Source organism: Phytophthora infestans, genomic scaffold (genome assembly GCF_000142945.1).
Source record: "Phytophthora infestans T30-4 supercont1.3 genomic scaffold, whole genome shotgun sequence".
NCBI lineage: Eukaryota > Oomycota > Peronosporomycetes > Peronosporales > Peronosporaceae > Phytophthora > Phytophthora infestans.
This window is the reverse complement of record NW_003303756.1, coordinates 3,565,723-3,578,177: the sequence shown is the minus strand read 5'-3', so window position 1 is coordinate 3,578,177 and position 12,455 is coordinate 3,565,723. Positions and strand designations below refer to the sequence as shown.

Below are 12,455 nucleotides of genomic sequence, written 5' to 3'. Positions count from 1 at the left end.
ATAATGTTATGTTTCCAAAACCCTTTTTAAGAGCAGTGTTTCAAGGAATTGACACATCACAGACACGATTTGACAAAGGAGACATTTATGGTACAACAGGACAAGGTGGCTTGCATCTGCTCGCAATTCTACGATAAATGGTACCTCAGAATTCGGCGATGCTTCAGAAAGCTTACCCGAATCATTCATTATGAAAACATGATCTGTTTACAAGACCATAGTATCAAACCTACGCTAATCAACAACTATTATAGAGCGGGTTTAAATGACATGGATATGGATTTGATCTCTACGGTACGTTCTACTCTCCCAAATCTTACAAACGTGGTGGAAAGCAACTTCACAAGTACAGTTCTTCGTCGGATAGCTATTAAAATCTATATTCGTTTTACTCATATCCGTGTTAGTCTTTTGTCGGTGGACGGGTACAGTATAGCTCCTCCTAGCTCCTAACCAGGTTGTACAAGTGAATAAACAGGCGGGGCGATTGATTGGCCTCCTCGAGGCTTAAAGATTGTAGCAGAGATCTGGTTAGAGTATACAAACAGAGTTGTAGATTGTGCATTGGACGAGCAGCTTGCGTCAGGTCACGGAGCGAAATGATTCAATATTTAAACGTAAATATTTTAAGCGAGATAAGGTAAACTACGATGCTATCGAATTATTTGCTGCAAGGAAGTACGTGCCTCTGGAACTGATCGCGCAAGTAATTGAGACGAAGCGCAAAAACGTGAGCTTTACCCTTGCCGCGTTGCGAAAACAAAACTGAGGCGGCAAAGGAGGAGCGAACGTTGTATTGCATAGTACGTAATATTTAATCTAACTTTACATTGATATTACATGGTTTTATGGGAACGTCGTATAGCAGTGTCTGACAATAGTACTAGCATTTAATACCAAACAAAATAGTTTTTATAGTTCCAGTTATTTGTCTTAGTATTTCCTCGGCGATATAAGCTTTCTCGTCTGCCCCCCCCCCATCACAAATGATGGCGCGCACGAAGACACACTTGATGTCGTCGAGGGTATTGCCGTTTTTACGCTGTGAGTATCCGATGTGAGATGATGCATTGAGGAAGGAGTGGCTATGTGGTAAACGTCTCTTTAAGACCTCTCCGATCCATCTATTAATAATAGGCGATCAAGTGTCCTCAAGCATCGACATCGGCCCTGGTTGAAGAGAAATTGCACCAGAGTCTTTAGCAAACGAAGTCGGCAAAAAGGAATCCCGAGGATCAAATTGGCAGCTTAGGACATCTGTCATTTTATTAGTTTTTCTGTATACTCACTTTCCAGCCTACTCGTCTTGAGCAAGTTGCTCGTGCGATAAGGTTAACTTAGCGCTTATGACGTAAGTTTAATTGCAAGTTTCGCTGTGCGAGTCGTCAGCTCGAAACAAGGGGGCTCTACCGAGACCAATGACACGTTGGTCAAGAACGTAGTGATGCTACCAGGCTCAAGGCATGGGGTAGGACAAGGCTTACACAACGAATTTTCCGCGGTAAGGCTGTGACGATGATTACCGGTGGACGATTTGCGGTGGACTCTGATAAAGGCGTGGAACGTCGGCTCCGAGACCTATCTCCAAGTTCGCCCGCCAGCTAGGAGATTGAGAGTACACCGCCTAAGTCGCGTGGTACCGTATGACATCACCCAGACTCGCCATAGCTGTAGTGTCACATGCGAGGTCTTCGTCCATGTGGTTGCCACTGTCAAGGGCTCTATTAAGCCTTTTGTGCCCGCCAATATTTTGCTCAATTGACGATTAAAGTCCATCCCAGATCATGATGCTCTACAGCTGATGAGTCAAAGCGTCGGTCGCATTGATTATCCCTTACATTCCTGACGATAGGTCACCATTCCGTCATTCTTCGCGGATGTCCATCTTTGTCGGAAAGACGACACCCAGCAATATGCTTAGCCTGGAGCTCTCGAAAGCGTTGTTTTGGTCGTCAACGTACATTTTTCCAGCTAATGGCTATCAGATGGGACGTTTAAGCTGGAAGGTTAGCTGAGCTGGAATTTTCTTGCAATATCGAGGATATTGTTTTCAACGTCAGACAATCGGTGATCTGCCTCGACTGTGTTCGGTTAAGTACGAGCGGAGCCGGTCTGAACCGTGAGGGAAGAGACCGAAAAATTCTCCTGACCATTCACCGTTTGACATGCCAGAGCTCAAGCTCCAGCGCGCCCAAGCTCAGTGCATCAGCACCAACAGAGCACACTGTTCCACGAAGACGCAGCCTGGCTGCCAGAAGATTTTTTCCTTGTCTTCCGAAAGACTTGATTAGCATCATAAGTAGAAGTCCTTCTAGGACGGTTTTTTACCCTTTATAAGACTTTGTTCCGTGGTAGGACTTAGATATGGAAGACCATCTAGCCTAACTCTAAAGGGCTAATCAAGTCTACTTGCCCCAAATCAAAGTGATCACCGAAGGAGGAAATAACGGTGGGCGACGAGTGAGTAGCGCCGTCAACAAGTAGGCCGTGTGGAAACGGTATTGTCGACCAATGTACCGATTAGATGTGCATCTTACAGCCCCCGAACTTTATCTTGGTAATCTGTTAATTGTCATTATAAAAAATGAAATAATGTTATTTTTGCATTTTTCAATCTATAAACAGTGGAATTATTTTGCCGAAGAGACCATCTTGCGTCTGCTCCAAAGCCGCACAATTTACTTGTAAATGGCTTGTAGACAGGGGTCTCGATTATTGAATTTCTCATTAAGCAAACGCTAGCGGCTGAATATATAACGCACTGACAAATGAGCATTGGTAGCGTAAATATTGCAATGCAAAGGCAACAAACGTAAATTATTGTAATGCAGACTGCCTGTCATCTGCAGGTTTGCATCCATTGTGTCATCTACCAGCATTCGTTGACGACAGCAGCATCCCAGTAAGAGTTGCTCGCGCGCAGGAACAAAATCCTCTCCGATGTGGTAGGTCGAAGTGCTTGACGCTGCGTGCCCAACGTTGCCTTGGCTACGCTGAACAGCCGCTCCACAATGTCAGAGGTTGGGGGAATTTACGCCACCAGTTTGTACCAAGTAGTACACTGGTTTGCCTTCCTTTTCTTCTTGATCTGATCCACAAACGACGGAGTCTTTGCGGAATTTGTCATAGGAACTGACACAGAGGCACCAAGCTCATTCACACCAACCGGCGCCAACGCCGACTTCTCCGCTCTGCTCAACTCATGTATCTTGCCTCCCAGAATCTTCACACAGGCGGCCTCAAATTGAGGAGGGTGTATGATTGCTGCACGAGGTCCTGAACACACAAATATATAGTTAGTCACACAGTAGTGTTTTGAAGACCATGTAAATCAACATACCCAGATAATAGGAGAACTCGCGACAACGCTCGATCAAAGCGTCAAAGTCCATTCGCACATCTTCCAGATTGACGTTGTCGGACTGCAGCTCGTAACTTACCGCTTCGAACTTCTTGAGGTCCTCAAGGATGTCACGCATACGGTGATTTGTTGCTGGCGAGGACAGCTAGTCCTGGACGTCGTCAAAGTCCTTGATCACGTCTAGGATCTCAAAATAGCGTTTTACCATTGAGAACGTAGATCCTTAGCGCGTGTCCTGGCTAATAACCGGACGCAGGTGAGTCTTGAAACTGGCACAAGTAAATCAAAACAAAAATAAAAAACATTAAGAAAATAAGAACAAAACAATTTGAGCAGAGCAGTACCGTAGTTATGCAAAAAGGTTCAGAGTCTTCAGCTTCAACATCAGTTCTTTGACTTGGGCAAGGTCTGATGCATGGTCACGAAGCATCGACTGTATGGCAAGGTTCAGTCTGTGGCTCGCACAACCCATGAGAGGCACCCCGATGAGATTAGCCAGCCTCTTATTTACGGCGCAATTGTCTCCGACAATGAAAAGACAATCGTCTAGACTCTTTTGGTAGTCACGAGACAGCATTTCACGCAGAAACGCGACATGTGCCGCTGCGGAGTGGTCATCGTTAGGATTGTTGACCAGCGGGTGCATCGCAACCTTGATTTTTCTAAATATCAGTTCAGCCAAACGATAGATAACAGGATATCAGCGACGAGAGGATCGCTGCGCTGTAGCGAAGTTGATTCGTGCGCACCGCACCCAATAAAGGTTAAGTTGACGCCCATGATTGTTTATGAACGTGCATGCACTTGTGCCCCCCCCCCCTCCTCAGTGGAAATATCATGTACCGTCCCCACTTCTCAACATTTTCGCTAATGAATAAGCTGAACCCTAACAGGTCGTTCGAGAACAAAGTCAAGTATCAGCATCTTTCCTTCACTAAGGTGACACAGACAGAATCTAGCCAACGCAGCTTGGAAGACAAACCACAAAGTGCGATGTCCTTCATTGGAGCTGTGTCTAAGTACTTGAGCGATGCGCTGCGTGAATCGTCTCTCCTTTCAGCCGCCATGCATCGCCCTCATGATTCATAGGAGACGTGACAGCCAGCTGCTGGGCCAAGCCAAGTTCTTCAAGTATTAATACCAGTGTTTATGACAGCGTAATTGTCCTGATTTGAATGGAATTAGTTTACAAAAATATATGTAAACAGTTTTCGAGGATCTCAAAACGCAGTTCGAATAATTTGCGGTGTCCAGTAGAAAAGGTACCATCTGGGAAAGATGCTCCGTTGAATGCGTTGATCGGAGATCGACCATTCCTGATTCGGCCAAGCATTGATCAAGCTGTCAGTGTTACAATGGACAATGTGAAAGTTGGGTCTACTTGCTTGTGCGGCGTGTGGTTTACCACTCTTGATGTGCTCGCCGAGCACCAAAGCACTTGCGACCACGTCAAAGTCGAGGACTGGGAACGCACTCTCCAGGCCATAACGTCGCCCGGCTCCGAGTGTTTTCCTTGCTGTCGCCTACTCTCGCTGGACGACGTGCTTTTCAACGGTCAGATGCTAGTTTATCGCACTTATGAGGAAAGTGTCTGCTGCTCTGGTTGTCGCGATGCATGGTACCCCTACGAAGGCAAAGCCATGCTGCAGCGTCAAGACGTGGACAGATATCTCTATCTGAGACGCACAACTATCCCGCATCCGTGGCTGAAGCAATACCGAGCTCATCTTTTCAAAGAACTACAAGAATATCTCCATCATCCGATTCGAGTTCAGAAATGGCTCGACAGCGGACACGAACTCGAGGGCTACCTGGAGTAAATGTCGTTGCGCCAGAGTGTCGAGTATTATCACACGAGAAAGCTCGAATAAATGTATTTAAACCGTAGAAGGTGCTTTATGGTAAACAGGTTTTGGTTGGCTTGAGGCATACTGCATGGATGTCCTCTGCACATTTAGTCAATAACTTCAGCAGCTCGTGCCTTGCGCGATTCCTGGACGCCCGACGCATCATGTCATCCACCGATCAACGTTGACTCTTGAGTCAAGGCCCAGGCTACTTCATGTGACGTAACTAAGCGACGCAATGTTGCTTGATCTGGTGGTGGTCAAACTTAATTTTCCCCAGTGATTGCGAAGTTTATCGTCCATGCCGCCGACAGAACAACGCTTGCCCTCTTTGGGTGAGCAGGAAGTTAATGGAGAGACTGCAGTAACTCGACCACTATTGAACGTCAAAGATGGCGAAAGCAAGAGCTCGCTTGGAATAAATGCGACGGTCAAGCCAACACGATCTCGAACTTTGAACACTGTGGCCCACATGATGCTCGTTGGGTCGATCGCTATCTACGTTTGGGGACAAGTCATGTACTTGTCGCCGTCGATCCAGTTGAGCTTCATGAACGCCATCAGTCCGTTCTGGAGTGTTCCGTTGACCCCGCCACCTCCCGGTTCGGGGCTCAAGGCCTACGGACACTATGAAATGCTCGCTCCGACGTTCTTTGTGTTGTTCACGGTACTACCACTGCTCGCGAGTTTGATCTTCTTCGAGTTTGTTCGCGACTACAACGTCCATCGCCACACAGCACGTCGAGTATTGGCGGTTTCAGCTTTGCTACGTCGGAAGCCTCCGCGTTTCAAGTCGATCCCTGGTCTCCAATGGATGAAAGAGTATTGCTATGGAGAACTTCTCTTTATCGCGTTCTTGGTCGTCGGCAACGTCGTCTTGTTCGTGTACGGATGGATCAATCAACGTCGCGTTCTTCCTCGTCCAGGAGATCCGTACGACTTCAACACAGTGCTAGAGCTCAGTGGGGTCGTGTTTGGCTACAGCTCTGTCTTCAACTTGGCGTTCGTCTTCCTGCCCTGTACACGACACTGCGCTTGGATGGAGTTTTTCAACATCTCGTACGCGAATGGGGTCAAGTATCATCGCTGGCTTGGAATGTTGTCTATCTATACTGCAGTTCTACACGCGATACCATTCTACTGGATGTGGGCGCGTCAAGGTGTGCTAGCTAAGCAAGCACTACCGTGTTTTGACTGCCAGCTCGACTATTGGCACATTGGGTATCCCAAGTGGTTCAACGTCTTCGGTGAGATCTCGCTCTTCTTCATGCTCGTCGTCACCTACACGTCGCACCCGTGGGTTCGTCGAAACCTCTTCGAAGTGTTCTACTACGTGCACCACCTGTACATCCCCGCTGTGATCTTCGCTGTGCTACATTTCAACGTGATCGTTTGGTGGCTGCTACCCACACTCGTCCTGTACCTGTCGAGTCGAGCGATTTCCCGCTGGAACTCGCTTTTCCCAGTGCAAGTGCTTGAGTTTTCGTGCCTGCCTGAGGGTCTGGTCAAAATTGTGCTCGCTCGGTCTACCACTGGCGGCTTTGACATTGGACAGTTCGTGTACTTGAACGTGCCTGCTATTTCCAAGCTGCAGTGGCACGCATTTACCATCAGTTCTTCACCTCGTACAAGTCCGACGTCTCTGACTATTCTCGCCAAGTCGTTAGGAGACTGGACGCAGGACCTTGTTCAACACGCACAAGAATGTCGAGATAAAGACAAACTTCCACTTGTGTACATGGACGGCTACTACGGTGCCTCACTCGCAGGATACGACGAGTATTCCACCGTGTGTCTCATTGGCGGCGGTATCGATGCTACCCCACTGTTTGCTATACTGGAGGATATGGTAGCTCGACTGGAGAAGCACGATCCGTCCTTGCCGAAGCAGCACGTCGTCCTGATCTTGGCAATTCGTGAACTTGCGTTAATGGAAGAGGTTTCTTCGCTGTTATCCAAGATCCGGCACGTGGTCAGCGCTTTACACTGCGCTTCAATCTGACTCGTACGCCTAGTAAGGTTATGCTGGACACATCGATTGACTACGAGAGATTACGAGGCAAGACCAGTATCATTCAACACACACACGCTCAGTCAGGGGGATTTATGAGGCTGCGTGGTACTCCGGCTCCTTTTATCGAGCCGCTTCGCTCCAGAGGCGCTAAAATCGTGCTGTACATGGCAATGTTTGTGCCGATCACTTTGTTGGTATTGTGGCTCGAATTCGACAACGGAGTGTTGATGGATCACGGCAAGAAAACCCAGTATTGGCCCCTGCAGAATTTCGTGGAAATCGGAGTTGTATTCCTTATCCCGATCGTGGCGTATGCTTTGTTGGCGATAAACCGATGCCGACGATCTCGTCCGAGCTACAATGTGAAGCTTTCGGCTCTGGACCTCGACGCCGCACACTGCAACTACTCGAGTATTCGACCAACCACACCAAGTTTAGATGTTGGTGGCGAGGACCCACGTCTACGAACATTGCGCGATTTGGTGGAGAGGTATGATGTCACTTGTGGAACTCGGCCGAATATGGCCCAAATTATGCGAGAAGTGCTGGAGATGCACAACTGCACAAGTGGAACACCGATTGGGGTCTTCATTTCGGGACCTGAGGCACTGAAGACTGCAACCGACGATGCCATTGCTGACTTAGGAACACACAACTTTGATGTTTATGAAGAGGAATTCGAGCTTTAACGAGCTAAAAGAGTATTACATGTACCAGCACACAACAGATATTTTACTTCAGATTTTTTAGGGGGGGGGGGTCTGGTTTGTGGATCGATTGTACAATAAGTTGGTACAGCGTTTCTCATGTGGGCCTTAATTCTCCTCTCCAGATTGTGATGTGTTGGGAGCGCTTAGCTCAGATATGATTCGAGGGTGTGGCCGCTGTTGACACTGGTGCACTCGAGTCGGGTGATAAAGGAGCTCTTGTATCTCCTTGAAAAGGTGGGCTCGGCACTCTTTGAGCCATTGGTAGAGAACGGTTGTCAGCCACAGTCGCAGGTACTTTTGCACTTCGTGGGGACATATTGATTGTATGGGTATACATGTATGTTGTCCACGCAGAGCGAACAAACGTAAATTTTATCGTGCGGGCGATTGAGGATCAGTACAAGGTGTGAGGAAGTCGTTGCAGCAATAGCAAATGCGTTATGTTATGCGAGCCAACACTCTTTCCCAGTGAGCGACTTTGGCCTGGTTACACGTTGCTTGGGGTGTTGCTTTAGTGGTTTTTTTAAGGAAAGCTGATCCACACTACAGTGTAGTCTCCCGCGTCCATCCAATGTTCCTTTTCGTAGAGATCCAGGGTACCTGGACAAGTAGAATAGGTGTACGCTTTCTAACAAGCTCGGTAACAGTGAGCACTACGCTGTCGACAAGACATCGTCAAGCGACGGATTCGGCTAAAATGCCTTCCCTCTTTTGAACCTTTCACATGGTCACAGGTACTTTGATGCTTCATCAGCTAGCTGACTTGCATAGGAAATAACTCAGCGCACACGCTTTGAATCCAATACGAGGGTTCTCGATTCGCCTTCTGGCTTGAAGTGTTACCGGTGGGCACATGTCGGATCAAAACGAGTCAGTAGTAAGATATTCTGCCAGAACCGAGATTGACGTTCTCATATTTCTGCTCTATTTCGAAAACTGAATCGGTGGTACAGGCATATACTTGGTGTTTCGAGCTCGGCGTATTGCTGGCATCAGCACAGCATAGCACGCTAGTAAAGCCAAGATTGCAGCAGCCCCAAAGCCTGCAATTTCCTGTGCTGGAAAATATCCAGGAGGATACCGCTCGCGCTTGCTGGGCCAGTCGTGTGTCGACACGATCCACGTCTCGTCTTTGACTTGACGTTCAAGATTAGATACGAACTCAAAGTGCAGATGGGTCGAGTTGTAAATGTGCACTCGACCGTAGCCGTGCTCGAGAAAGCCCTGCTCGCGCCAGCGTGATCGGTAAAAACCGGCATCATCCACTTGGTATCCCCCCGAGCCAATCATAAGATGTACTGGAGCCATCGCCTTGCCGCTCGGAGACTCAATGCAACGATTTCCAAACACGGGACATGTGCGTTCATACGAGTGATAATGACCCGCGAACACGACATCGACGTGGTAGTCAGCCAGCTCCTGTTCAAGCTCATCACGGAACAATAAAGATCGGTAGTAGTCACCCGAGTAGGCCACAGAGCAGTACAGTGGTCGGTGGATATATACAAAGACCCACGGCGTCTTTGAGCGATCGACAGACTTGAGATCATTCACCAGCCAATTGTGCAGTGGAGAACCCCGTGCAAATTCGTGTTCACTGCTCACTACCGCGTGGTGCACAAGCCCCGTGTCGAAGCTGTACCAGTAGGCACCATTTCCGTTATCCGGCATGTGGAAGCGTTTAGACGAGGGCACACCACATTCGCCGAAGGAGTCGTAGCCATGAGTGCCTTCCTTTTCAAACGTCGGATGTGATGGCCACTTGATGTGATCTTTCGTCACTCCTTCTTGGTATCCATAATCTACAGGTCGCACAGGTCAGTACAACGAGTTCCTCCCACTGGAAGCAACATATATGCGCTACAAAGTAACTCACCATGGTTGCCAATGCTGATCATGTAGGGTAGACGCGCAGCCGCGTATTCAATGAGATGGCCGAATTGGTCCCAGACATAAGTAGCTAGGCCAGGTCTCCAACATGCATGACAGCCACATATATGTGCTTACTCGGATCGGCAGCAGCTCGTTCCATATCCTCGCGAATCAGTTGCATCGTAGTGCCACATTCGCCATTGTCTTCGGCAAAATTATCCGTCGCCCGAACAGGAGAGTTCAGGTCGCCATAAACAAAGAAGCTCATACTCGATCCCTCTTCGTCCGTCTGTACGCTATTTCTCCCCGTAGGCGGAGGCATCCGAAACTCATGGATGTCACTTCGCTCTCCGTTCTCATCCCCAACCTGATAAAAGTATCGCTTCCCCGCTTCCAGTTTCGTCATAACAGCGTCAAAAATCTGCCCTGGGTCTCTATAATATCGTGGATATTTTGCTGTCGCCAAACCATTGCACATATCCTCGGCGCTGTAGCTGCTCTGCGTGGCCCTCTCAACTCTGTGCAACTTGCTCTTCTGCTCTCCAAACGTCACCACGGGGTTGGAGACATTGGCACTAACCCACTTGACTCTCATCTCGTCCGCATTCTGCGTCAAGGCCAAATGCACCTGCAGCGGCTGCGTCGCTCCGTGTTTAAACCTCAGTAATTTACTCTCCCCCAGCACCTGGTCGTCCACTGTGATGAACCGCAGCAGCCACGAGCACCGCATGTTAACTAACGGCCCGATCTCCACCACCCCCGACCCATTGCCATTAGTGGGAACCAAGTCAATAGACTCTAGTACATCTAGTGTGCGATTTGAGAGTTCGTCAGTCAGGCTTACACAGTAAACAGCGACTCTGTCCTGGCTGTAGAACTCGGGCTGGGGCGGTTTGTACTCAAAGGAGACGCTCACAGTGTCCAAATTGTCCAGAAGGGTCTGATTTACGTCGAATCGAGCCAGACGGCGTGGAATATTGTGTGCATCTCGGATCTCCAAGTCTTTCTGGTCATCACGCAACGACTTGGACGAGCTACCGGTCGCGTAAAGCAGTGTGAGGACGAGCACGAGCCCCGAGATGACCAGGAGTGCTGCGAGCCACTGAAGAGGTGACCTGCGGAGTTTGTTCGAAGCTTTGCGGGGACGCATCTGCACGTCCGAGGTGGGGCGTGTGTCTTCAGAGAGTGGAGACACAGGAACGAGGAACGCGCGCCGTTCCAGCGGCGCGTCCGGCATGATTACTCGCTTTCTAGGATTATTGAGAATAAAAACTAAACAGAAAACAGAACTAATTCATAAACATTTTTCCTAAAACAAAAAAATCGTTTCTTTTAAAATATTTGCTTTTTTATTTTTAAAGTACATTTACAGCTCGTTTTTTTTTTAGAAGAAAAGTTGAAAGTTAAAAATATATGCTCTGTAGTTCTCATTTAAAAAATAAAGAACTCAATACAACATATTTAAAAAATTCATGGTTCTTTTTTAACATCAATTTTTAAAAAATTGGCAGAAGCACAGCTATTGATGCCGATGAACAATGGCGTATCGAGGCAAAATCTATTCAGACTACCGGTAAGCGATTATATATACGGGTTTACTTTGGTTTAACTACTAGCTGTGGTCGACGACGTGCTTCGAGCCGCGTTAGCTGCACACTAGTTTCCTGCTTAGACGAGTCCAAGATAACTGAACAGCATGAGTGCTATCCACAGGTAACTGAAAGGCACGCCCATAATCCACAGTAGGAAAAAGATCAGCAGCAGGTTGCCACCACCGATTCGGTACTGGGAAAGACGTCCATTTGGCTGCGGGCGGTTGTCCCCAGCAACGTTCTGTCCGTTCGGCGCACTTTGAAAACAACAAAACAAGCATTAACACTTCCCTACTTTTACAAGGTCTAAGTTCTTTTACCCACCGCTGTCGCTGGTTCACGCGGTGCATTCGCATGCCGGGCATGCCCATCCCCATCCCCGGTGCTCCACCAAACGACGTGAACGTGAATCCAGGTCCAAACTGCGACACATGCACTCGAGAACCTCCGAAGTTGTGCATGCCACCTCCTCGCATACCTTCCTGGAAGAACATGGAGAATGGGTCCTGTCCGCCGAAGAACGTGCGGAAAATTTCCTCGGCATCCTGGCCTTGGAACGGGTGCATGCCCGGGCCCCCGCCTCCTGCGGCACCGCCCACGCCAGCCTTGCCAAAGCGATCGTACTGGCGTCGCTTATCGGCATCGGAGAGCACCGAATACGCCTTAAGAGCAGCAATACATGAGTCAGCAGCTAGTAGCCAAGCCATAATATGTATCAAGCAATCTGCGTTACCTCTCCAATCTCCTTAAACTTGATCTCGGCCTCCTCTTTATTGTCCAGATTCTTGTCTACAATTGAGATAAAAATAAATAATATTTTTGAGCAAGGGGAGCAGTGAAGACAATGGCGCACCTGGGTGGTAGCGGATAGCCATCTTGCGGTAGGCACGCTTGATCTCTTCCTCTGTGGCCGTCTTCTGGATGCCCAGCGTCGCGTAGTAGTCCACCTCCGCCATGCTCACTGCTCTTACTGACGACTACAGTAACACACTGAAGCTGAAGCGACCTTCAAGCGACAGTGTTCCGCAAAACTGTGGTGTGTGACACACGAACTTACTG

The 12,455-nt window shown here is 48.4% G+C and overlaps 4 protein-coding genes across 4 annotated transcripts; 2 read left to right on the top strand and 2 right to left on the bottom strand.

Moving 5' to 3' along the window:
- Positions 1–4,632: 4,632 nt before the first annotated feature.
- Positions 4,633–5,248, top strand: PITG_02772 (uncharacterized protein; the record flags this gene model as incomplete). Its single annotated transcript, XM_002907619.1, has 1 exon — positions 4,633–5,248. One exon carries the CDS (start codon positions 4,717–4,719, stop codon positions 5,179–5,181), a length of 465 nt encoding a protein of 154 aa, XP_002907665.1.
- Positions 5,249–5,683: 435 nt separating this feature from the next.
- On the top strand, positions 5,684–7,961 carry PITG_02771 (uncharacterized protein; the record flags this gene model as incomplete). The annotated part of the gene is made up of 3 exons (XM_002907618.1): positions 5,684–7,057; positions 7,186–7,532; positions 7,635–7,961. The coding sequence occupies 3 exons, from the start codon at positions 5,684–5,686 to the stop codon at positions 7,909–7,911; spliced, it is 1,998 nt and encodes a 665-aa protein (XP_002907664.1).
- Positions 7,962–8,856: 895 nt separating this feature from the next.
- PITG_02770 (calcineurin-like phosphoesterase, putative) lies at positions 8,857–11,041 on the bottom strand (the record flags this gene model as incomplete). Its single annotated transcript, XM_002907617.1, has 2 exons — positions 8,857–9,734; positions 9,940–11,041. The coding sequence occupies 2 exons, from the start codon at positions 11,039–11,041 to the stop codon at positions 8,857–8,859; spliced, it is 1,980 nt and encodes a 659-aa protein (XP_002907663.1).
- A 331-nt stretch (positions 11,042–11,372) lies between these two features.
- On the bottom strand, positions 11,373–12,367 carry PITG_02769 (uncharacterized protein; the record flags this gene model as incomplete). The annotated part of the gene is made up of 4 exons (XM_002907616.1): positions 11,373–11,653; positions 11,721–12,058; positions 12,130–12,185; positions 12,250–12,367. 4 exons carry the CDS (start codon positions 12,350–12,352, stop codon positions 11,473–11,475), a joined length of 678 nt encoding a protein of 225 aa, XP_002907662.1.
- Positions 12,368–12,455: the final 88 nt, after the last annotated feature.